Source organism: Rutilus rutilus (genome assembly GCF_951802725.1).
Source record: "Rutilus rutilus genome assembly, chromosome: 22".
Taxonomy (NCBI): Eukaryota; Metazoa; Chordata; class Actinopteri; order Cypriniformes; family Leuciscidae; genus Rutilus; species Rutilus rutilus.
This window is the reverse complement of record NC_140227.1, coordinates 6,325,990-6,352,378: the sequence shown is the minus strand read 5'-3', so window position 1 is coordinate 6,352,378 and position 26,389 is coordinate 6,325,990. Positions and strand designations below refer to the sequence as shown.

At 39.2% G+C, this 26,389-nt stretch overlaps 3 protein-coding genes across 3 annotated transcripts; 2 read left to right on the top strand and 1 right to left on the bottom strand.

The window, feature by feature from the left end:
- Positions 1-1,791: 1,791 nt before the first annotated feature.
- Positions 1,792-5,452, top strand: LOC311281597 (uncharacterized protein; the record flags this gene model as incomplete). The annotated part of the gene is made up of 9 exons (XM_084394646.1): positions 1,792-1,902; positions 1,971-2,869; positions 3,058-3,138; positions 3,279-3,389; positions 3,456-3,533; positions 3,641-3,833; positions 3,921-4,381; positions 4,490-4,817; positions 4,952-5,452. Exons 7-9 carry the CDS (start codon positions 3,978-3,980, stop codon positions 5,450-5,452), a joined length of 1,233 nt encoding a protein of 410 aa, XP_084250772.1. The 5' UTR covers positions 1,792-1,902; positions 1,971-2,869; positions 3,058-3,138; positions 3,279-3,389; positions 3,456-3,533; positions 3,641-3,833; positions 3,921-3,977.
- A 45-nt stretch (positions 5,453-5,497) lies between these two features.
- On the top strand, positions 5,498-8,868 carry LOC311281596 (uncharacterized protein; the record flags this gene model as incomplete). Its single annotated transcript, XM_084394645.1, has 4 exons — positions 5,498-5,753; positions 5,884-6,093; positions 6,632-7,267; positions 7,385-8,868. The coding sequence occupies 4 exons, from the start codon at positions 5,498-5,500 to the stop codon at positions 8,125-8,127; spliced, it is 1,845 nt and encodes a 614-aa protein (XP_084250771.1). The 3' UTR covers positions 8,128-8,868.
- A 752-nt stretch (positions 8,869-9,620) lies between these two features.
- Positions 9,621-25,521, bottom strand: r3hdm4 (R3H domain containing 4). Its single transcript, XM_084394479.1, has 8 exons — positions 25,363-25,521; positions 24,418-24,572; positions 21,565-21,683; positions 21,377-21,488; positions 20,242-20,327; positions 20,022-20,107; positions 19,805-19,860; positions 9,621-10,999 (listed from the first exon to the last, which is right to left on the bottom strand). The coding sequence occupies exons 1-8, from the start codon at positions 25,404-25,406 to the stop codon at positions 10,896-10,898; spliced, it is 762 nt and encodes a 253-aa protein (XP_084250605.1). The 5' UTR covers positions 25,407-25,521; the 3' UTR covers positions 9,621-10,895.
- Between the last annotated feature and the right edge of the window lie 868 nt (positions 25,522-26,389).

Sequence of the window (26,389 nt, the reverse complement as noted above, 5' to 3'; positions counted from 1 at the left end):
ATGGCATGAGAAAAAGTAGATGTCATGACAGGCCTCTGCCCAGTCGAACACCGACAGGTCCCATGTAAGCTCCCGGACCCCTGGTTGGTGGGCCAGTGGCGCAATGGATAACGCGTCTGACTACGGATCAGAAGATTCTAGGTTCGACTCCTGGCTGGCTCGCTCTGCCTCTTTTGCTTCGCTGTCAGCCAATAGCCGTTTTAATTATTTCGTTTTATTAGCCCATAGTTTTTGTTATTATTATTATTGGATTGGTTGATTAATATAAAAAATGGACAGTCCAACAATAGGCTGCTTTGCCAGTGGGATAACGGTTACCATACAATACCATGCGTCTTTTCAAATGCATTGCATGAGTACTGTCACAAGGACCTTGCTTTACGACCAGTTTATAGTGTCTGTTATGCCATCGCAGGAATGGGAGGAAACTGAACCCCCTGGGCGAGGCAAAGGAGAGCTCCCTCCGGTGAGCCTGATGAAATTGAATTCAGTAAACAATCCCTTCGGATCATTCCCATGTTCTTAAAGGGGGCTGTCACACACTAAAAGTCAAAGGGCCTGCTCCAGGTGGGAGGAAGATCCCATATGGTCTAGCGGTCAGGATTCCTGGTTTTCACCCAGGCGGCCCGGGTTCGACTCCCGGTATGGGAAGTTAGGGTTGTCTTTGCTTCACTTATCGAGACAGCCAGCACGTCTGTCACTTTTAGCCAGCGGCGGAGCTTCAGCAACCTGATGGGTTGAGGTTCTGTCCCCGACCAGTGTTCCTTCGATAGCTCAGCTGGTAGAGCAGAGGACTCTTTTTATTATTTCGTTTTATTAGCCCATAGTTTTTGTTATTATTATTATTGGATTGGTTGATTAATATAAAAAATGGACAGTCCAACAATAGGCTGCTTTGCCAGTGGGATAACGGTTACCATACAATACCATGCGTCTTTTCAAATGCATTGCATGAGTACTGTCACAAGGACCTTGCTTTACGACCAGTTTATAGTGTCTGTTATGCCATCGCAGGAATGGGAGGAAACTGAACCCCCTGGGCGAGGCAAAGGAGAGCTCCCTCCGGTGAGCCTGATGAAATTGAATTCAGTAAACAATCCCTTCGGATCATTCCCATATTCTTAAAGGGGGCTGTCACACACTAAAAGTCAAAGGGCCTGCTCCAGGTGGGAGGAAGATCCCATATGGTCTAGCGGTCAGGATTCCTGGTTTTCACCCAGGCGGCCCGGGTTCGACTCCCGGTATGGGAAGTTAGGGTTGTCTTTGCTTCACTTATCGAGACAGCCAGCACGTCTGTCACTTTTAGCCAGCGGCGGAGCTTCAGCAACCTGATGGGTTGAGGTTCTGTCCCCGACCAGTGTTCCTTCGATAGCTCAGCTGGTAGAGCAGAGGACTGTTTTTATTATTTCGTTTTATTAGCCCATAGTTTTTGTTATTATTATTATTGGATTGGTTGATTAATATAAAAAATGGACAGTCCAACAATAGGCTGCTTTCCCAGTGGGATAACGGTTACCATACAATACCATGCGTCTTTTCAAATGCATTGCATGAGTACTGTCACAAGGACCTTGTTTTACGACCAGTTTATAGTGTCTGTTATGCCATCGCAGGAATGGGAGGAAACTGAACCCCCTGGGCGAGGCAAAGGAGAGCTCCCTCCGGTGAGCCTGATGAAATTGAATTCAGTAAACAATCCCTTCGGATCATTCCCATGTTCTTAAAGGGGGCGGTCACACACTAAAAGCCAAAGGGCCTGCTCCAGGTGGGAGGAGGATCCCATATGGTCTAGCGGTCAGGATTCCTGGTTTTCACCCAGGCGGCCCGGGTTCGACTCCCGGTATGGGAAGTTAGAATCTCTGCACGATCTCCGCTGTTATTTATATTCCGCAAGCTGCTCAGGTATGTTATTGTCATTTATAGTTATTGTATTTATTGTTAATGAAATGGCTTACATTTCTGTATTTTAGGAATAGCAAGATTGGCTCCGTAAAATTACCTTACGATTGCCTCAACTGATCAGGTAAATTAACGTTAACTGTCATTGTGTAAATAATAGGGTATAAGTTAATTGCCGCAGCTCTATTTGTAATGTAAATAGTTTTATCCGGTGTTGTCTGACTTTGTGTAACTTCAGTCAGCAAGCAAACTTTATTTTTTGATCTTATCAAAGTTTTTTTTAACGTTACCTAACTTATACCTAACTTATTTTTGTCAGTAACGTTAATTAATTAATTTTTTCTGACAGGATTAACGTTACTTGCAATTATACAAGATAGTATAGTAAGATAGCATATCTGATAGTGTATGTTACTTCATGGGACATGGATAAATCAATGTACAATAAATCTCATTGTACTTAATTGATTATCTGAACACACTAAATAAATTTGGATAATGTTTAACTTTTGGGTGTTTTGTTTAACCTGTGGTCAAAAATGACCAGTCATTAGAAGTGAATGGATGAGAATATAATAAATGTATAAAAATAAATTCAGGCACATGCCCATCAGATGGACACAGCTGAAATAACACAATGTTTAATCTGAGTATTTGTTATAGTCAAAATAATCCATACATTATGCTTTTTACTCCAAAACAAGTTATATGAGCCCAGGTCAATGAGGCATACAGGCCATAAATAGCAAATAGAAGTTCAAAACATGTAGGCTAATGTTTACAAAAACTTAAGTTGATAAAAAGATCTATCACAACATTAGGTGATGATATACAGTATGTATTATTTTGGTTACCATATGCTGACTGGCTTGCACGTCTGGAGAGTTTTGCTCGAACAGGAGTTTGGCCATCGAGGGAGGGGAATAGATCTTCTCCCCGACAAAAAAGATGGCATGAGTTGTATCAGAAGGTAAATTATGTAGCTAGATTCATGGGTGAACTAATAAACTCATATGATAATACATTGTGCTATTTTTATTTATGTGTATGGATAAGTAAGTATTTACAATATAAATACAATGTAATATTGATATAATTAAGATGACTGTTTTGAGATAACATGGACTACAGTGTCATAGCTACACTTTATGTTCACAGATAGAAAAATGCCCTCTGCAAATGAGGGGGCAGACCACCCTTCTGAAGGAAGCTCAGAAGTGTATTTGTGGATTTCACAAGGTAACTTCAATTAGCCTAGTTCAAGTTGCATAACTAGATAGATGTGTTTGCAATATCAATGTGTCTTTATATCTAAAATTAGGCATTAGGAGGACTGTATAATATTATGTGTGTGGTATATCTTAATGCATGTATCACAGGTTCATCCACCAGTCACAGTGGATGCATCACAGAGCCCCCCTGCCCAAAGCACACCCTCCATCAGTGATGTGTCACATCCTGCAAAGAAACCCAAGCTGACATTGTCAATGGTGAGCAGACCTTACGATTGCAGGTATCACTGCAGACATTGAAACATATCAACATTTTCCTTTCAGTTTGAAAAGTCAAGGTTTGGAGGCTCACATGTGGCAGCAGCGAAACCCAATTTAAGCATCCAGAGGAAAACCTCTCAGGTTAATATGAAAGACATCATGACTTCTTTTATCATGACACTACATCATTTTATTTAATAAAAAATGCAATCCCCATAATAGATTAATCATAACGTTTGACTCCACAGACAATAGATCACTCCAGTTCAGCCGCAGCTTCGTGATCACTCTGATCCTCGTCCTCCTCTATCCCCAAAACCTCATCGGCCTGTCATCAAGTCCTCCTCTTTCTTCTTCCTTCCTCCAGCTCAGAGATCACAACACACCAAAGAAACAGCAACACCATCGATTAATTCCGAGTTTGCTGTTGTGAGGAGCCCAGTAAGATGTCATTCAAAATATAAACATGCCTTTGGCATTTAATGCTCTCTTAACTTTTATTTAAACCAATGTTTTTGATAATATCAGCAGGTCTCATCTCAGCCAGAAGACCCTGCAGATCTCCCACTACTGTGGCCACAGACAATGCCACAGCAGGACCAGAAGTGGGTGTCGGAAGCACTTTTTAGGGTTTGTGCAAAGGGTAAGCTGGAGCTGTGTGAAAACCTGCAGTTGTGGTATCACCCCCCACCACCAGCCCTGTTGTACCACCAAGCTCCAGCACCTGATAGATTTTTTTCACAGCGGCTCTTGCTCTGGATGCCATATAGGCTATGGAAGGTGCGGCTCCAGTGTACTAATCAGCTGTGTGGTGGTGTTCTGCACAGGAGAGTACGACAGGTGTTAGATATTGACAGATACTACAACCTGGTGACAGAGACCCTGATCTGTACCAGATGTAGAACCAGCTACCTGTCCTGGAGTCATGCTGTGCTGCAGCAGTTGGACCTGGCCCATCGATCTGAATTCAGGATCATCCTCACACGCAAGTAAATATTTTGCAGTCATGTTGCTCATATGCTCCTTTTTTGATAAATACTTCTTACAATAATTAGATACCTGATAATAAGATACTTGAATAAATACTTTTTTCCAAGGTATGCCTGTGACATTCGAGTTATTCGCTTGTTGCATGAGAGGGGCATGGGGAATGGCCCAGTGAGGATCATCGGCCAGCTGAGGGAGAACCACAGTGAGGAGTGGTTAAAACGTGTGGCTCGGTACACATCAGAGTGTGTGGCCTTTTTAGATAAGCCTGGCCTGCATCCACTGTACTTCCAGGAACCACCACCACTTGCTCCAGTACCCAGCTACAAATGGCTCCTCACTGTATACAGTCAGGACATCCTCAACAGGCTCGATCACATCAAGGCCAGGATCACATTCACATATGGATCAATTTTAAAAATGGATTCAACTAAGAAGGTTAGAGGAGCTGCTTTAATGACTGTACTCCTTTCTATAATGAATTGTTAGACCAACATTTTGACACTTTATTTTTCAATGTTACTGATTTGGATGTATGTTGTATTATTTGCTATGTTTATTGTTTCTTTTAGATCACCAAGAAGTTGAGTGAGCCTGCGAAAGGCACAGCACAGTGGCTTACCTCAGTAGGCAATGAGGTAGGTCAGGTGCTGATGAGTGTCCTGACTGCGAATGAAGGGGCTGGGTTAGATCTCATGGCTGCAGGGCTTATGGAGACGTACCAGAGAGCTGGTGTTGATCCTCCCACTATCCTGTATGTGGACTGTGACTGTTGCAAGGAAGTGGGAGAGACTAAACTGAAGAGACGGTTCAGCAGCTGGCCCGATGTCATCGTTCGCCTAGACATTTGGCATTTTATGCGACGTCTGGCAGTAGGGTGCACCACTAATGCCCACCAGTTGTACCCTACTTTTATGTCAAGGTTGTCGTCCTGTATTTTTGAGTGGGATGCAGGGGATCTCACTCTGCTGAGAAGGCCCAAGAGGGAGCAACTCACACAACAGGGCTGGCCTGCAATGACAGCGGCAGAGCTTGACCTTCATATAAGCAAAGATGAGCTGGCCCAACACTGAAGGAGGAGAACACAAGGAGAGGAAACTACTATCCGCCTCCTTGATATGCTCATCAGAGAGCTCATGGGTGGCAAGGGGAATGACACCCTTGGTGTTCCTCTCCTTGACAGTGTGAGGATGCAGCACATCTGGCATGTACAGAGACGGCACGTCACCTGTATCCAGGATCCTCCAGATGTGCCACTCTACACGGAAACTGAAACAATAAACAAGGGTGGGATGGTTCTAAAAGAGTATAGGTGTGCCAGAGGCTCCACATCCCTGGAATCATTTCACTGCCACCTAAACAGATTTATTCCAGGTTTGTCATGACAGAATATACCACATCTTGCCACTAATTCCTGTTTATTTAGATATTTGCAGTTAACAGATAATATTTCCTCTTTTGCAGTTTCTCAAAACAATGTTTGGCTTTCTATTTATTTTTCTAGGGAACAGTGCAAACAGCCTGAACTTCCAGATTTACCTCCTGGAAGGTTTGTTACGCTGGAATCAGGACCGGGCTGCAGCTGCTGTTGCAGGTGGAAGTTCAACCCTGCGTACTTACACAGGGGAGCTGGTTTACTCTGTCAATGAGAACTACAATAAGTTGTATGGCAGGAAATTGGTCCCTAGCTTCACTCCACCTGCAGTATACACAGGTAAATGTATTTTGATAAATGCAGTTCATAATGTTTTTGGTAAAATTACAAGTGTTTCTGGACAAAAATAATGTAATTTTTGACAGATCAGAGAAAAATTATACTACCAAAATGTTTGTACACTGGATTCTGTGTCCTAGGTGTCAGGGCAGAAAATAAAATTCATACTAGAATATAGAGTAACCCTGTCTTTTTATAATGCCCTCTGAATTACATATTTTTTGTTCATGCACAAGCTGACAACAAAAAGATTTACCGCATTTAAATAAACCTTTCTGATTAATTTCCTTCAAAAAAGTTTCCTGTTCCAAATATTTCCTCTGGGGAGCTCATTGGAGTGCAATATTTGTTGAGGCAGAATAGTCAGGCCCTGGAGGACATGTGCCTCACCGCCGATAGGACCTCTCACAGTTGCTGGAGGAGATAGATGTGGAGGAGCAAGGGGAAGAGGATGAGGGTTTCATTGATTTGTTGGGAGAGGAAGCCACAGTGACAAATCTTTTGGCATTAGATGACTCATTTCTTATAGGTCCACCAGTCCCACCTGCTGCACCACTGCCCTGTGTCCAGGCTCCACAAGTGCCCAGTGTCCAGACTCCTTCCGCTGCACTGCTGCCCAACATTCAGGTTCCACCTGCTGCACCACTGCCCTGTTTCCAGGCTCCACAAGTGCCCAGTGTCCAGATTCCTTTTGCTGCACCACTGCCCTGTTTCCAGGCTCCACAAGTGCCCAGTGTCCAGATTCCTTTTGCTGCACCACTGCCCTGTGTCCAGGTTCCACAAGTGCCCAGTGTCCAGACTCCTTCCACTGCACTGCTGCCCAACATTCAGGTTCCACCTGCTGCACCACTGCCCTGTTTCCAGGCTCCACAAGTGCCCAGTGTCCAGATTCCTTCTGCGGTACCGCTGCACTGTTTCCAGGCTCCACAAGTGCCCAGTGTCCAGACTCCTTCTGCTGCACTGTGTCCAGGCTCCACAAGTGCCCAGTGTCCAGACTCCTTCCGCTGCACTGCTGCCCAACATTCAGGTTCCACCCGCTGCACCACTGCCCTGTTTCCAGGCTCCACAAGTGTCCAGTGTCCAGACTCCTTCTGCTGCACCACTGCCCTGTTTCCAGGCTCCACCAGTACCCGGTGTCCAGACTCCATCAGCTGCACCAGTGCCCTCAGCAATGGTAAAATTTCCTTTTCTAGACCAATTGTTTCTCATTTAGTCATTCGCCCTTAAGCAGCAAATCCACAAACTCACTTAACAGCATGTAATTATCTAACCAACAGTTATATTTTTCCAGGCTGTATATTTTTGGCGGAGTGTCTGGTGGAGCTGCGCACACAGGCGAGCCACACACTTACCAACCAACAAGTTGCGACCATTGTGGGTTTGTGGCAGAACCTGGACCAATTTGACAAAGACAGGGTGATGTATGCTGTTCGTCATCAAGACAGGCTACGTACAGGACGTTTTAGGTCCCCTAAAAAGAAAGCTGTCTTCACTCCTGATGTCGACAGCACAAAGAGATGTGTTTTGGGTTCTAGCGGCTCTCCAACACTGTGGCCTAATTGTTGTCGCCTTGTTGAAATTATTTTCATAAGGTTGTGTAGCATCCACCGAAGCCCCAAAAAACAGAGGACACAATCTCTGTCTAGATGGGATCTAATTCTTCGCGATTACAGAAGAATTCGGCAGCTAATCCTGAGCAATGGAACGGTGATGAGCGAAACAACCCTTCGGCTAGGTGAGGTAAATCAAAGGACCCTTACAACGTGGCACAATGAACGTTTAAAGGGTCAGGAGGTCTCAGTGCTGTTGCAAGGGCTGGAGCTTCCTGAGGCACGTCCAGGGGCATTGGATACTCTGCCTCCAGCACGAGTACAGCCTGTTGTGCCTCCACAATATAGCCACCAGACACAGCTGGACAGGCAAAGACAAAGTTTAGAAAGATCCAGCCCTCAGCTACCTGTACATCTGCCACAGCATTTTCATTTGAGCCATCAGCCTTACACCTTCAGCGTTCAGCCACGTTCAGCCAGCTAAGGACAATTTATCCCAGGCTGACAGCACCGCACCCATTGGTTCCTGACACACCCACTGCCCCTGTTGTGTCTCAGATGTTACTGTTGCCCTGCCCAGGCCCATTTTCCACCATTAACCCTGGAGCAATTTCCTCTGACCCACCTGCAAATGACACAGCCACCCCCCAATCAAACGGTCGTACAATCGTACAGTAAATGCAAATACGTGCAGAAAGTGTGGCCAATTTCGTACACAAGAAACTGGCCATATAGCCAGTACAAAGGCAAAATATTTTGCCCAAATAAATAAAACAATTACTAAGGAGCAGTGGTTACAGAATGTGAGAAAATAACACTTGTGTGTCTGTGTGATGCATTCATTTTGCTCTCTTGGTTGGCTCAGCTCAGTTTTTTTAATCTTCCAGCCATATTTAATTTTAAAGTATTATACTGTGCACTTTTTTTTTTATCTATTATTATTATTATTATGAAAATAATATTAAGTAAAATACAAAAATGTGTGTATGTGAGTATGTATAAGGATGTATAATTACACTATAATACATATATAAAATATATTATATTATAAATAGGCTATATGAAATATATAATAAATATTAAACAACAATAAACTATTATATATATATTTAAGTACAGTGCACATACATATATTTTTATATACTTATATTTTATATAGTTCATAAATTCTTATTTTTTAAACTTATTTTTATGTTTGTGTTCTTTTGTTGTTCCATATGGTGAATTTAGTACTTTTCCACATTTTTCTAATATGTATATAGTTAATAAATCTGTTTCTCTATGAAGACTGGTGTGTTGTAATGAAATTCAGTGTACAGTTGCATTCAGTGTCAAGTAGCTGTTCCTTTTCACTCTGAATGAAATAGTATATTACAATATAGTGTGAATGCAGTAATAAGGGGGTTATTTTGCCCCTACTTCCATAATAAATGATTACCTTAAATGCATTTGGACAAAAATCTTATTATTATGGATGAAATTTTATAATTAATTCAAATGGTTTACTTCAAAAAGAAAAATTTAACTTAGAAATCAAACAATCGATAAAAATCAAATACACACACTACTTTCTAAATCAAACGTAGAAATGAAACAATCGATAAAATCAAATATTTTATGTGACGGTGTGGATTCGAACCTGTGACTTCCTGAATTTCTCACATCCCCCCCCCACATTTTTATTAAATACAAATTAACATAAATCTTAAAAAAAATAAATAAATAAATAAATAATAATTTATAGAAATGATTTCAAATCATTCTCCCAAACATTTAAATTCATTAAGTTCACTTCAGAAACTAAGTCACATAGGTTTGGATCATAAGTGAGTAAATTATTAAAATTATTTGTTTTTTTTGTGGTGAAACTAGAGACAGAATGGGAACTTGAACAGGACATTGGTGTTCTTTCACTAAGCCTTTAAACCTCATTTGTTAATTAATGTTTTGCATCAAAGTCAATACAGGAAGCCAAGCTTAAACAGAACATTTTTTTTTATTTTCATGGTTAAGTCCACATGATTTGCATTCGATTCATGAAATAATCATACAATATGATCTCAGTTAAAAGCTTGATATCATTTTAACAGGTACTTGCCACAGACAAAAACTAAATACAGTGAAGCGCTCTATGGTGTGTATTCATGTTCAGCCACCATGATATAATTAGCATTAAACTCAAATATTGGCACAAAATTATAAATATTATTCTAAAAAGCCAACTCTTCATGGCAAAAGGTTTCAACACACCTGGTTTTTAGGTGACTGAAAGTAATGTAAAAGTCAACATTCATGAAGGTTGATGCCTGAGAATCAGCACTATACACACACACACTTTGGTTATAAACACCAATGCAAGAACTGCTCAAGTGTCTCAGGACCCTTGATGGTATAAAACATCAAAATATTTCCCCTGTATGTAAACCATAACAACCTTAATGTAAGCTTAATATGTACGAAAATGCAAAACTGACAAATATGGCGTACAGGTAAGGCATAGTTGTTAAGTGCATGTTGGTAGATCTTTAACAGAAAAAAAGAAGTGTGTGACACCTGATAACAGCAGATGAACAAACAAGACAAGTACTATTTCACTCAAAATTCAAGTTATAGAATGCTGTATATAAAAATACTACTGATACCTCTTGTCAGGCAGGACTGGCTGAAGTAAGTTAGCAGAATTACAAGTCTTCCCAAATCAAATGCATGTCAATTGTAAAATGTTGTGCAGTATGTGTGCAGTAAAAATAAAATGTTGAATGGGTATACACATACAATAACTGCATAACCATCATGAGATTTGTGCTGATTTTGTAGGAGCCTGAGTTTTAGATTTTTTTGACTATATGTGGCTTTTCATGTAAAGATCATGAACTTCAATAACAAAAATTATTAATTATCAATCATATTCTGCCTCTTCTCGAGTTCATACACAATTATGTTTCTACTTGTATACAAAGATGCCATGACAGTATAATTCTGTCTGGAACATGGAAAAATAATCAGATCATGTAACAACATCTACTAATACGTGCTCCAAAACATCAGAAAAAGTAAATGAAAGAGATAGTGACACTGAGTACAGTGATCACTCTAGTTAGCGCAGTCTCTCCTAAAGGGCAAGGCTTGCAGGTCAGGTCCTATGACATAATGCCACACCCACAGTTCATGTTGGCCAGGTCAGGGGCAGTGTTGCTGGTTCTGGCTGGATGAACAGCAATGGTACTGTTTGTGGCCAGGATTCATAGCAGCTTAGCTAAACTGCTCCAGGTAGGCAGAGAGCAGAGACTGAGGAGGTAGGAACTCTTCCTGTTTGTTCACTACCTCAGTCTGTCGAGCACCATTACAGTCTGAGCCTGCAGAAAATCACACACTTTAGTTTTTCCTTAGGTCATGTGCAAGAGATACTGGTAAAACTGAGTTTCTACATTTAGTTGTGAAAATACATTAAAACATCTACATTTTTGAGGGTCAATTTATTTCATATTGCCAGTGGTGTTAAACTGCTATCCCAGGTTGTTAAAAATCAAACTACAGTTTACAGTTACACACTAGGGGTTGAACATATTAGTCGACTTTAATGGTCTGCCTTGACACTTTAAGCTTGACGTCGACTAGTCGCTGATCATGGCCTAAAGAGGGCGCAACAGGATAAGAAATCTTTAAAGTCCGTTTCAGTTTATGACAAATAAATGCATACTCTGAGAGCGCTCCACTAGATATGTTTGATAATAACATCTGGATGCTCAAAATTGATCACATGAATGAATGTTTTACACACCTTATAGTACAGGTAAGTCAATCGCCGTTCTAAACGGCTGCTGCATTATGCACACACACACACACACACACACAGACAATAGCGCGCATGTCATGTGAAGATCGCGAGCACACAGCACAGAAATATATTGTAAACTCGGTTCTGTGATTTATCAATAAAATAGTTTAGAAACTGAAAAGTTCTAGCATATATTTCTTAGTAACTCAAACCCACAGCTTCACTATTAGTAGAAAGACGCTGCCAGGTACAATTTACACGCAGTCGCTCTCTCTCACACTAATGCATTCATATAAATGTAATCTTTACTGTGCAACAATCTGATTAAAAATGACCCAAAGACAAAAGATCTGATATAAAATAATTTGTTATGTAGAAGTGCTGTGTCATATACCATAGCTGTGCACAAGGCAACCTGCGTTCGAGTCTCAGCTCGAGGTTCAGGCTTATTTGTTCATCAATGACGTCATTAGCGACTAGTAGACTCTACTTTCATCACATAAATGTCAACATTAAATAATCTTCAACCACTAGTATACACACACACACGCATATATATATATATATATATATATATATATATATATATATATATATATATATATATATATTTATATACACAGGGCAGGACTTAAGGGTCTGGGGGCCCCTGGGCTTGAGGTTATGTTTGGGCCCTATACCTACACTACAAATGACCTCAACTAGAACAACATTATGGAGTAGCACAAAATACACAAATATAAAAAAAAAAAACTTGAGGTTCATAGAACAATTAATTTGCAACATGCCTAGCATAGTCAAAGTTTAGATGTAATATTAAATAATTGTTATATAATACAATAAAATACAGGATGTGCTCTTTCTCAGTTGAGAGAAGATCAAAACCCTGAAATAACACTGAGAAGTAAAGCCAGAGATAGTATTATAAAAATGTATTGTCATATCTGTGTCCTCCTCTTATGTTAGATTCTTAAATTCACTGTATAAATTAAATCTGAATTAAAAATACACGGTAACACTCAGTACTGAAATGTATAATTAAAGTGTAACAATGACACCTTAAAACACCACACTGTATGGCTACAATCAAATGAAATCACTATCAACAAAATCCAGAGATGGATTTTGCATGAATTATATTAAGAGATTGTTTTAAATAGCAAATTTTTTTTTTATGTAGAGATATTAAATGGTTGGACAAAATGAAATAACGGTAATAGGCTACTATGAAATTACACCCGCCAGTAGGTGGCGGCAAATGAGTGAGTTGAATCCTTAAATCAACAGATTCGTTTAAAATAAGTAATTTAACTTAGCAAATGACTGTATTTATAGCCTAATTGAATAATTTACTCATCTGAGGAACAAAACACTGCGATGCTCAGAGACGCAGTGGTTCTGCAGTTTGTTCTATTTCTTTAGCCGCTTTTCCACCGTAGGGCCGAATGTTATGGTTCCAGTTGTATTTTTTACTTGAGCTTGGCTAACTGCGCTATTTGAGTGACGTAAATACAAATTAATAATAATTTTAGCAGAAATATCTGATCATCCTCCGTAATGCGGTCACTATTTACATCTCATAGCGTCGGTAAACTCTTGCATCACTAAGGCAACGACTGACGCATTTGTATTAAATGCACATCCGAGTGAACTGTGTGCGAGCCACAAGAGAACACTATATCCATGCCACTGATAGCAGCGGCAACAAGCTCAGCAGCTTGATTTAAAGGGTTAGTTCACCCAAAAATGAAAATTCTGTCAGTAATTACTCCTCCTCATGTTGTTCCAACCCCGTAAGACTTCCGTTCATCTTCAGAACACAAATTAAGATATTTTTGATGAAATCTGAGAGCTATCTCACTCCTTCTTAGGCTTCTAGGCAATTTCATTCTGCTGTTCCAGAAAAGTTAGTGTGAAAGGTAAGCCATTCATTTTGCGGAACTGGTAAGGCACTTTTACTTTTTCTCGTTGGTTTCTCATGATTCAGACATCCAGGAAATGCACACTTTAGAACCATTTTAAACACTACATCGAGACCAATCTGCATCATCTTCTCAGTTCTCACGTATGCGTCGTGGGGCTCTCGTGAACTCACGTCTGAGGCCCACACAGAACAAAATTAATAGTTGAATAAAGTCGTTACTTTTGTTTTTTTGCACACAAAAAGTATTCTCGTCGCTTGATAAACTTAAGGTTGAGCCACTGTAGTCACTTGGACTATTTTAACAATGTTTTTACTAACTTTTCTGGACCGGAAGAATGAAATTGCCTAGAAGCCTATGAAGGAGTGGGACAGCTCTCAGATTTCATCAAAAATATCTTAATTTGTGTTCCGAAGATGAACGAAAGTCTTACGGGGTTGGAACAACATGAGGGTGAGTAATTTTGGGTGAACTAACCCTTTAAAAAACAACACATTTCAGTGCTAGAACGCCTCTTATTTGACAAACGAACGAAATGAATGCCCTGCTAGTTAACTGGAGATGTTTTATTTATTTGTATTAGGTACATCCATGCCGCGAGTCTTTTCAAAAAGTGGTGTGGACAATATCGACCCTGGCAAAAACCCATATTGCTCCACGACGTGTCAATGATGGTCGCTTTGGCCAGGTGGTATTTATAGCATAGGGTGCGGGACGCTTTACATTCTAGAGAGCATTTGATTGGACAGAAGATGTGATGAGAAGCTGAAGTCCGCGGTGACATCATTAAAATCGGAAGCGGAAGTGAGGGACTGTAAGATTTGAATGTTTATATCTCCTAAATGCGAATTTTGTCATTGGTTTGGAACACACCAGCTTATTCATAACCTTAAGCCTATCATATTCATACTAAAAGCTAAAAAACTAAAATTTTGATTTCAGGGGGCCTTTAATGGAGCTGTTTAAAGTAGCCACTTGATCACAAATTAAATTGTGTCCCACACACAATCATTATGGATTTAAGGAAAGTCTGACTTTAACTGAATTATCAGGGAAATCTGATGTAGTTTGGAAACCAGCTGTTGGTGGTGGTCTAGTCTTGATGAATAAATTGGATTATATTTCTGAAGTGACATCTCAATTGTCTGATGTTACATATTATATGAAAATGGATAGTTATCCTACCATTCCTCTTAAAATAGAGGTTGATATGTTTTTACGTGAAACACATCAAAAGGGTTTCATAAATCAATCGGAGTTAACATTTCTGACTAATGATTTTCCTGTGATGCCTGTTATGCTCTACCTAAGGTACATAAATCTGTGAATAAGCCCCCGGGCGCCCTATTGTAGCTTCCAATGAATGTTTACTGGAACCTATATCACAGTATGTAGATTGTATCTTAAGACCTTTGGTCTTAATATATCTCCCCTCATATCTAAAAGACACTGGTGATTTATTGATGCAATTATCTGGAATTAATATAGAAGTGGAACAATCCAATAATATATTTTTCACAACTATGGATGTGGTCTCATTATACACTTCCTCATAGGAAAGGTTTAGTGGCGATGAAACATTTCTTAAATCAAAGAACTGAGAAATCCCCTCCTTTTGAATTTATCACTTTACTTTTAGAAAAAAAAATATTTCTTCTTTGAAAATAAATACTATTTACAAAAACAGGGTGCAGCCATGGGTTCTAAATTTTCTCTGGATTATGCTTGCCTATTTATGGGATATTTAGAAGAGAGATACATCTGGAATAATAACCATTTTTTAGATAATATTGTTATGTGGAAGAGATATGTGGATTATGTATTTTGTATCTTTAGGGGCTCAAGACATCTTTTTGATGAATTTGTTGAGTATTTGAATAATTTAGTGGATTCTATTAAGTTCACTGTGGAAACTGATTCCCATTCTGTCGTTTTCCTTGATACTAGGGTTATATTTGAATCTGGTACGTTATCAACCTCTTTATATTCCAAACCAACGGATACAAATAGTATTCTCCATGCAGCAAGCGCTCATCCATCTTATTTAAAAAAAGGGCTACCCTATACCCAACTTCTTCGACTGAAGCGTATATGCAGCGTAGAATCAGATTTTGAACAACAATTGGTGATAATGTATATGCGTTTTATTCTTAGGGGTTATCCGAAAAAATGGCTTGATGTCGCTTTGGAGAAAGTACGAGAATCTTCCTATATCGGACAAACAAAAGAAGTCCCATTCTGTAGTTTGTACCACTACTTATTCTGCACAAAGTCAAATGATCAAGAATGTGATTAAAATACAGTGAGGAAAATAAGTATTTGAACACCCTGGAGGGGTCTGAAATTGTCATCGTAGGTGCATGTCCACTGTGAGAGACATAATCAAAAAAAAAAAAATCCAGAAATCACAATATATGATTTTTTAACTATTTATTTGTATGATACAGCTGCAAATAAGTATTTGAACACCTGTCTATCAGCTAGAATTCTGACCCTCAAAGACCTGTTAGTCTGCCTTTAAAATGTCCACCTCCACTCCATTTATTATCCTAAATTAGATGCACCTGTTTGAGGTTGTTAGCTGCATAAAGACACCTGTCCACCCCATACAATCAGTAAGAATCCAATTACTAACATGGCCAAGACCAAAGAGCTGTCCAAAGACACTAGAGACAAAATTGTACACCTCCACAAGGCTGGAAAGGGCTACGGGGAAATTGCCAAGCAGCTTGGTGAAAAAAGGTCCACTGTTGGAGCAATCATTAGAAAATGGAAGAAGCTAAACATGACTGTCAATCTCCCTCGGACTGGGGCTCCATGCAAGATCTCACCTCGTGGGGTCTCAATGATCCTAAGAAAGGTGAGAAATCAGCCCAGAACTACACGGGAGGAGCTGGTCAATGACCTGAAAAGAGCTGGGACCACCGTTTCCAAGGTTACTGTTGGTAATACACTAAGACGTCATGGTTTGAAATCATGCATGGCACGGAAGGTTCCCCTGCTTAAACCAGCACATGTCAAGGCCCGTCTTTAGTTTGCCAATGACCATTTGGATGATCCAGAGGAGTCATGGGAGAAAGTCATGTGGTCAGATGAGACCAAAATAGAACTTTTTGGTCATAATTCCACTAAACATGTTTGGAGGAAGAAGAATGATGAGTACCATCCCAAGAACACCATCCCTACTGTGAAGCATGGGGGTGGTAGCATCACGCTTTGGGGGTGTTTTTCTACACATGGGACAGGGCGACTGCACTGTATTAAGGAGAGGATGACCGGGGCCATGTATTGCGAGATTTTGGGGAACAACCTCCTTCCCTCAGTTAGAGCATTGAAGATGGGTCGAGGCTGGGTCTTCCAACATGACAATGACCCGAAGCACACAGCCAGGATAACCAAGGAGTGGCTCTGTAAGAAGCATATCAAGGTTCTGGCGTGGCCTAGCCAGTCTCCAGACCTAAACCCAATAGGGAATCTTTGGAGGGAGCTCAAACTCCGTGTTTCTCAGCGACAGCCCAGAAACCTGACTTATCTAGAGAAGATCTGTGTGGAGGAGTGGGCCAAAATCCCTCCTGCAGTGTGTGCAAACCTGGTGAAAAACTACAGGAAACATTTGACCTCTGTAATTGCAAACAAAGGCTACTGTACCAAATATTAACATTGATTTTCTCAGGTGTTCAAATACTTATTTGCAGCTGTATCATACAAATAAAGTAAAAAAATCATACATTGTGATTTCTGGATTTTTTTTTTTAGATTATGTCTCTCACAGTGGACATGCACCTACGATGAATGACAATTTCAGACCCCTCCATGATTTCTAAGTGGGAGAACTTGCAAAATAGCAGGGTGTTCAAATACTTATTTTCCTCACTGTATACTAAAGTGTGATCCAGTGGGCGAGAGTCTTTTTGCGGATCCGCCTCTTTTTTCACATTATAGAGTGAGAAACAGAGACTATTTGGTCAAATCCGACACCTTCATAAAAACTAGTCCTGATGGACGTATAAACAAGGACACTGGTTTCTTTCCCTGTCTTAAGTGCGTGGCATGTAGACACATCCGTAGAAAGTGTTTTTCCTTTCGTAGTAGCATAACGAACCGTACATATAAGATTAAACAATTTGTTACATGCACTTCTACCAATGTGATTTACCTTGTTCATGTGACAAACAATAGGTAGGCAAGACAAATAGACAAATTAAGACAAGTATCATTGAACATATGAGCACTATCAGAAGGAAAGACCAAAAATCTCCAGTTTCACGTCATTTTAATGAGATGTCCCATTCGATCTCGGAATAAGATTTTGTAGTTATAGAATATGTAACAGTCGTTTAGGGGTGGTAATTTGAAGCGGAGACTTTTGCATAGGGAATGTAAATGGATTTTTTACCTAAAATATCTATATCCTTTGGCCATGAATGAGGAATATACTCTCAATTGTTTTCTATAAATTTTGTTTCATTATGCATTTCAATGTCTAATCGTGTGACATGTAGGGATGATGATTATAATCTTTTGTGGTATTCAATAATGGGAGTGAGAATATTTACGGTCAGATTAAAAAATTTTTAAAAAAAGTTTTGAATCTGGATCAGAAATAGAACAATCTGGATTGTTGTGATATGTATAATTATGTAGACTATTGATGTAAATATTTTTATATGGGATAATACCAGATTCCGGTATGTTACATGGATTACGGTAATAAGTTTGTAAATTACCGCAGGTGTATGCTTGGTAACACATGGCACTGATGAAGGGTTGAACCCGAGAACGTTTTGCACACCTTGCAATATTTTTTACTTTTTCACTTTATTTGTGGCCTCTGGACAATAAAATCCTGTGAGCTATTTGGCCTATATTTGTGTGCGGATCTTTTTTTCAGATTTTTGAGTTCCTTCGTCTATGTGAAATAATTATAAATACCAGTTTATGCGGTTTGATTATGGCCTCTAAGATAGCCCCGGCTGGCCCGTTTATAGCCCTCGCGCGTACTGGCTCGACAGTGGAAATGGGGCTAATAATTTCTGAATGGCATATAACCATACAAATCAAACAAACATAAACAGGCAAAGCGGGGCCCCCTACAAGACGGAGCCCGTGGGGTGCAGCCCAGTCAAGCCCAATGGTAAGTCCGGCCTTATATACACACAGTCATGTGAAAGAGAAAGAACACTCTTTTGAATTCTATGGTTTTTACGGGATATAATAAAAGGTACAACTAAGTAGCCTACACCCTTACTGCTTTCATAGGAATTAAGAGGGTAAGTAGTAGTCAGGTGCTGCCAATCAAATGTCTTTGATGAATTGATCATTAGCAAGTGTGATCAACTCTATAAAAGCAGAAGTTTTGGCAGTTTGCTGGTTTGGAGCATTCAGGTGTGTGTTAACACAATGCCAAGGAGGAAAGACATCAGCAATGATCTTAGAAAAGCAATTGTTGCTGCCATCAATATGAGAAGGGTTATACGGCCATTTCCAAACAATTTGAAGTCTACAGGTAGGAAGATTATTATTATTATTATTATTAAGTCGAAACCTTCAAAACAGTTGTCAATCTTCCCAGGAGTAGATTTCCCAGCAAATTCACCTAAGGTCAGACCATGCAATGCTGAGAAAAACTGCAAAAAAAAAAAAACAAGAACTACACCTCTGTACAGGCCTCAGTTAACATGTTAAATGTTAAAGTTCATGACAGTACAATTATAAAAAGACTGGAAAAGTATGGCATGTTTGGAAGGGTTGCCAGGAGAAAGCCTCTTCTTTCTAAAAAAGAACATGGCAGCACGGCTTAGGTTTGGAAAGTTGCATCTGAACAAACCACAAGACCGCTGGAACAATGTCCTCTGGACAGATGAGATGTTTGGCCATAATGCACAGTGCCACATTTGACGAAAACCAAACACAAACACCTCATAACAATGGTCAAGCACGGTGGTGGAAGGGTGATGATTTGGGGTTGTTTTGCAGCCACCGGACCTGGGCATATTGCAGTCTTTGAGTCGACCATGAACTTGCTATCCCAAAGTATTCTAGAGTCAGACGTGAGGCCATCTGTCCGACAGCTAAAGCTTGGCCGAAATTGGGTCATGCTACAGGACAATGATCACAAGTACACCGGGAAATCTAAAACAGAATGGCTGAAAAAGAAAAGAATCAAAGTGTTGCAGTGCCCCAGTCAAAGTCCAGACCTCAACCCGATTGAAATGCTGTGGTGGGACCTCCAGAGAGCTGTGCATAAAAAAATGCCTGCAAACCTCAATGAACTGAAACAACGTTATAAGAAGAGCCGTAAAACCATAGAATTCAAAATGGTGTCCTTTCTTTTTCACTTGACTGTATATAAAATGAATTTGTGAAAGTGTTTGACCTTAAGAAACTAGAATTCACACCAGTCTCATAAGAAAATAGCCATAAATTGCCAACGTCTGAATGAAGTAATAAAGTTCACTCACTAGCAGAGGTCAGATCCATGTACTGGCAGATGGCATGAAGGAGCAGTCGCTCATAACTGAAGAAACACAGACACATCTGAATCAAAACATGGTATTCTACTGATATATTAACATTACTGCTTTTGATGTCTCAAGAAACATGCATGTTTAATAGTTAGTGGTGGTCTGAATTAGTCTGTGGAGGTAAGAGATGCATTAACTGTGGTAATTTGTGCACCTGCTGCTGAGTTTGGTAATGTAAATTGAGTGTGGATGTGCCATGAAGAATCCCAGCAAATCAGACTCCAGACCCTCCAACACTCCCTTAAACAAAACAAAATGGATGAACAGATATCAGACAGAAAAAAGGGAATGACAGGACAAGAGAAAGGGATATAGGGGGAATACTTGTTTAAAAGTCAAAAGACAAAGATCAAGTAATTAACAAAGAGCGTCACCATGGGAATCTGTTTGCGTCTCAGTGTCGCACGCAGCCTTCGATCAATCCTCTGGAAACATTCCTGAGCCCTGATAGCAGGATTTACTGCACAAAGGATAGGAGAATGATCTTCACAAATATGTCAATCACTGAATTAATAAAGATTAAGAGTGTAATTTTTCATGTTGGAATACTTCAAATCCCTAGATTAACGGCAGAGACACCCATAAGTAAATCATGCATAAGTTCACCTATACAGAGTGCAAATACTGTGGCACTATCGTAAGATTGCTCTGTTTGTTTGAATGTTCCGACACGTCCCGACTTCTGGCTCAACCAGTGCCTGAGTTTAGGGTAGAGTGGGGGGGGTATCACGCGAGAAGTATCATGCGAACAAAAGTGATGTTTTCCCGTATATCAGCACCTTTGCAAACGTAAGATTCATTTAATTACAACAATTTTAATTAATTTTAAACACAGTATTGTCCATTTTGACTGTTTGTTCTCTATTTCACGAACAAAAATAGTTCTGAACAAAGGAGAACAGTTGCATCTCCTAAAAACATACAGAGAGGTGTTTTGTTCATGAATGGATCAGCCAGTTTGACCAAATTAATTTTAATTTACAAATAAACTAAATTTACAAATAAATTAAAATTATTCTTTGACTCACTTATTAAGACTTGCTGCCTCCTACTGGCAGTTTCAGTTTCATATAAAAGTATCATATACAGAAAAATATCATTTAATGTGTAAAATATCATATGTTTTTAGTATGTAATTAACTTTTTAATGTAATTGTTATAGTAGGCTAATTATGAGAGGCTAATGATGAGAGTTACTGTTTTTTTTTTAGCTTGAGCACCTGCTCCCCAAAATGTCTGTGCACGGCCCTGATCTTAAGTCTCTAAAATGCAAACTGTACAAAACTTAAATGCTTGAGTGCAGTTTAGAGCCATAGATTAAGGGGGCTAAGGGCAACAGAGAGCATGTGAAGTACAAATGCCTCCCTGGCGTGCAAAGTAGTGCTCTACACTAAAGTGAATACGTCAAGCATAAACAAGTCTTAAGATGTGTGTGGTATAATAAACTGATGTGCAACCCTCTCTTTTATTGGATGCAAAGTGAGTTTGTGTGATTAAATTATGTCAGACCCTCTCTTTGGTCTTTATGGCTCTTAGAGTGGGTCCTCTGAGCCTCCTCCTCCAGCAGAGCCAAGAGTCGCTCTTGCTCCTCCCCAGAACGATTCATAAAATCACTCCAGTACTGAGAGACATGAGAGAAAGATTTAAAGAATTCAAAATATCCCTTAACTGAGAGCAGTTAAAGAAACATGCTTTACCTCCACATAGTTTCCATTAGAGCAGGCTTCAGTGAAGATGGTGGGCGAGGCTGTTTCATGCCCTTCACCATCCTCTTTAGAGCATTCGTCCCGTTCCAAAAGATTGTCCAGAAAACGAGCTACGCAGAAGCAGAGTTTGCAAAATATTACAAAATCATGACTAAACTTTTTTCTCTCCATTTTCTCTACTTTTTTTCTCTCAGAAATGGCTTCTGTGGTGGATGCTTTTCGGTCATTTCCATCTGAAGAACTTCTTTTGTCATATACGAAAGAGCAGTTATTGCAAATTGCAGATTCTTATGATGTCGAAATAGCTTCTAGGCATAAGACGACGTTAAAAGAAACTCTGCGTAATGTTCTGAAAGGTAGGCTTACTGAATTTTGTGTTTTAGAAGTGCCTTTAGAAAGTAGAAGTGTAGAAGAGGGTGCTGATTCTTCTGTTAGTGCGATGGCCGTTCGATTAAAAGAATTGGCATTGAAAGAAAAACAAATAGACTTAGAAACGGCAAAATTAGAGTTAAGAAAGCGTGAATTGGACCATCAGTTTGCTTTAAAGCGGATGGAGTTTGACATGAATGTTAAAACTGTTGCTGCTGCCTCTAGTGAATTCGCCAAAAACCTTTCACAGTATTGTAGCTTCGCAGGTTGGTCGCTTGGAGACATTGCCACAGTTCTTCTGGATTTAGTCTGTCTTAGTTTTTTGTATTCCCAGATGGACTCGATGATGGTGAGATCAGATCTCCAGATCTCTGTCAATTGTCATTGCATTATAAATATACATTATTATTATGAAAATACCTGGGATGGCTTTAAGAACACAGATAAACCAATGGTGTGTTAATTCTCCATGTTTAATCAGTCAAAATCTATCTGCGTTTTATTCAGCTACAGTGATCGCTGGATGTCTTTGTCCATAGGGATTTCCTGGAACTCATTACTCGTGAGTCTCGCTTGTGGACTTTCTGCGTGAGGGCGCCCTCCGGCGTCGTGTATGAATGAAAAATAAATTAAATGTGAGTTTAGCGCTCAATAATGCTCACATCGTCCTATTTTGTGTAAAAATAGAAAATATTTGACTGCTCTCTAAAGATATTTGAAGTATAGTTTTTATCCAAATGAGCACACTTTTGGACTACAGGGATGTAAAAAATAATAAAACACCTAATAATGTTTATCGCCATTATATTGCCGGTATATTGTGACATCCCTAATTAACACGGTTATCGTCAATTCCGATATATCCCGACACCCCTAGTATCATGATTCCAATCAAAATAATCGTTGTTTTAATGCCACACACATTGGTGTATATCACCTCCTTATAGCGTGCACCGTATACTTGTTATATTAATCAGAGCATAAAGGGACACAAACTGCCAGTTCACTCTGATCATGCAAATGAGTCAGCTTACAAACAAGCCAAACTCGAGAGGTGTGACCTCCTCAGATGTTAAGGGGCACTGTCGTAGTGACCCTCCCTCTCTTCTTTCTTCTTCTGGTTGCTGTTCGTGTGAATTGGAGACATCCAGTCTGACCACGGGACCTTCCCCCCGGTGCCCAGCCGGAGGTGACTCAAGGTACAATCAGCCCAACTGTAACTTTCTCGACCATAACCGAGTCAGACTAACACGGCAAGTTCATCTCGTTATTCAACCTGAAAGAATTTGATTGCAACTTCACCACCATCGAACTACTGAACCATCAAGACATTTTCCTGAGACTGCTTCTGGACGCTCGTTCAACGGCTAAGGCATTGCAAGAATATCGTACATTTAAGTAAATAAATTATAAGAGATTATAAATTTAGTATAAGCTGAAGACTGATGGCTCTGTTTAGGTGGAACTGACTGTTATGTGTGGATACGTTCCCATAGATTAATTTCATAGTTTAATTCACTTTCATTTTCTATTATACCCATATATGCATGATTGCGTGTACGTGTATGTTTAGACTTGTGTGTTCATGATTTAGTTAAAAAAAACTTTTGTGCACATTAACATGAGTATTGATTCTGTGATCCCTGCTTGCAAATCAAAGCAAATAACGTGCCATTTCACAAAGCTCAAATAATTTCAAACTGTTTTCTTGATCATGACAATGATGTCACACTTTACTCAAATGGCCTCCACAGTCACCAGATCTCAATCCAATAGAGCACCTTTGGGATGTGGTGGAATATGGTCAATATGGACCAAAATCCCTGAGGAATGTTTCCAGCACCTAAGGAAGAACTAAGGCAGTTCTAAAGGCAAAAGGGGGTCCAACCCGGTACTAGCAAGGTGTACCTAATAAAGTGGCTGGTGAGTGTTTATCAGTTCATGCATTCCCTGGGAATCGAACCCATGCATTTGGAGCTGCTCTACTGATTTAGCTACAGTTAAAGTGCAGTTACAGTTAGCGTTGCTTAGCTAAATTTCACAGGCAAATTTCAGTCCGTTCAATAGGAATCCATGCACTGTGGAGTTTCGTGTGAGGGTGAATTTTCAGTTCAAAGCAAATTCGCATCACTGACCAACAGACAGACTTGGTTTGACAGTGCTTCATACATTGAAATATCACTAATGTGACCACACCTTAATCTAAAAATGTTTGAACTATGAGTGCCATGTTACAGTCATAAACCATCAGACTTTTGTATTTTTACACTATAAAGGAAAAGAGCAGCGTGATCATTCTGCAAAACTTCTAATGTGTTCCACAGAAACAAGGTGTATTTGAAATGACATTAGGGTGAGTAAATGATGACAGAATTTTCACTTTTTTAAACATTTCCTGTGCAGTATATAATAAATAAAAAAGTAAATAAAATAAACATAAATAATGAAGAATTCCAACATCACAGCAAGACTCACTGTTTTCCTGTCGTTGCAGACTCTTCCTGCCCTTGGCTCTGGGAGTGAGGTCAGAGTTCCGGATGGCCTGGTTAATAAAGAACTGCTTCTTTTTGGCTGGAGAAACTCGTTTTGCAGGAGAGTTGGGTAGAGATGAGCAGCGTCGCTCATTTAGGCTGAAAGACAAATAAACTATTCTCACAAAGGGTTTACTCCATAGTCACAAACATGACAGTCACAAAATTTACTCCTATACGAATTTACTGAATAAAATTTACTTTAAATTTGTCACAGTGTTTTAGTGGATTTTAAGGTAGTTTTTTCACATTGCACTGCTGTAGTGAATCTACAGACCCTTCTATGCAGACTCACTGTTGTGCTTTTATTTATAGCTCTAGCCACAGGCCAGATGCTTTACCATCGAAGTAGGTCACAGTTTATCTCTGCAAAAACATATGCAAACTTTAGTTGTCTATTTTACTATTATTATTTTATTTGTTGTGAAGAAGTTGCCCAGGATAACTTACAGAGAACCCAGTAAATAGTACATTATACATTTATACTAAATAACATACAGACACGAAATCACATCAGATGCGAAATACGGTTTTTATTCTAGCAGTTTATTCAGAAATGTCGGTTATTTCCAACTTAGTTTACTTTCCTTAGTTTAATTATAACCCTACATTTTATTTTGTGTGTATATAATGACCTTTCATTTAGCTGAGGAGCTCAACATTCATTTATTTGACATTAACAATCATTACATTGCTACCACAGTTTTAAACAAGTACATCACTTATTATTAGTTCATTCATGTAAAACATTAGATGCAACGAAGACTTGAGAGACGTATCTGACATTTGTTTTTAATGAGCTTGGCAGGCTAACAAAAACAATTGACGTGTATGTGCTGAGACAAATAGGAGCATTAGCTACCGGCTACAAGCTAAAAAATACACTTACATTACATCCTGTTCCTCATTGTTATTGCTATTTAACACAACCATCTCAGAGTCTTCTCACAAATAAACACGACAGAGACACAAACAAAGAATTTTATAAGGAGAAAAGGTCCAGAACAGCTGGCGTTAGCCGCGATGGCTAAAAGCTAGTGATAGAGAGATTGGGCGGGGCTTGGGAAACCCTGCAGCCATGCCAACATTTTTCAGCCAATAAATATCCTCATAAAGCTTTACTATAATATAATATAATATAATATAATATAATATAATATAATATAATATAATATAATATAATATAATATAATATAATATAATATAATATAATATAATATAATATATAACTTTAGGTTAACATTTATATGGCCGTTTAAGGAAAAGTGTGTATCATAGATGTGATTGGTAACCATGTTCAGTTGAAGTTTTTAATAGACATGAAGTGTGACGAGTTAAGTACAAATAGTACTGAATATAATGTTTCAACGAGGTCGAAATGCTGCATGCATAATTATAAAAGAATAATCAATTTATACTAATATATGTAGCTATTGTATGACATGTTACGGTACTGCCAAGGTATTAGGCCTATATAACTTTATATCAAGATCTGACTAGAAATGATTTGATTAATTCTGACAATTTGATATAAAACGAATATTTAGCAATAGTCTAAACAATCAATGAGTACTAAATATCTGTACAAAAATTATTTATTATTCAGATTTAGATAAATCATATTTTCATGTTGTTTTTTTCAACAAAGATTAAAAATAATAAATTTTGCTTTAACAGTAAGTTGTAAAGTCTCCACAGTATAAAAAGTGAGATATGGTCAGAGACCATGATGATGGTGTTGGTGGAGGAAACTGTTGAGTGACTACAGTAAAAGACAGCTGTCATTTACCAGAGCCACTTTCATCCCCATTTCCAGTGCCAGACAGTAATCATCCATAAAAGCAAGCCTAAAAATATCCCCCATAAACATAATTTCCCCTGACGTGTAGCTTTTAAGAAACAAGACAAAGTCACTT

Coding starts and splice junctions, on each gene's coding strand:
- r3hdm4 (XM_084394479.1), bottom strand. CDS start 25,406: ATGGTTGTGTTAAATAGCAATAACAATGAGGAACAGGATGTAAT. Junction 21,684..24,417: donor TCTGCAACGACAGGAAAACA/GTGAGTCTTGCT, acceptor GCTTCTGCGTAG/CTCGTTTTCTGGACAATCTT. Junction 20,328..21,376: donor CCATAAAGACCAAAGAGAGG/GTCTGACATAAT, acceptor TCCTTTGTGCAG/TAAATCCTGCTATCAGGGCT.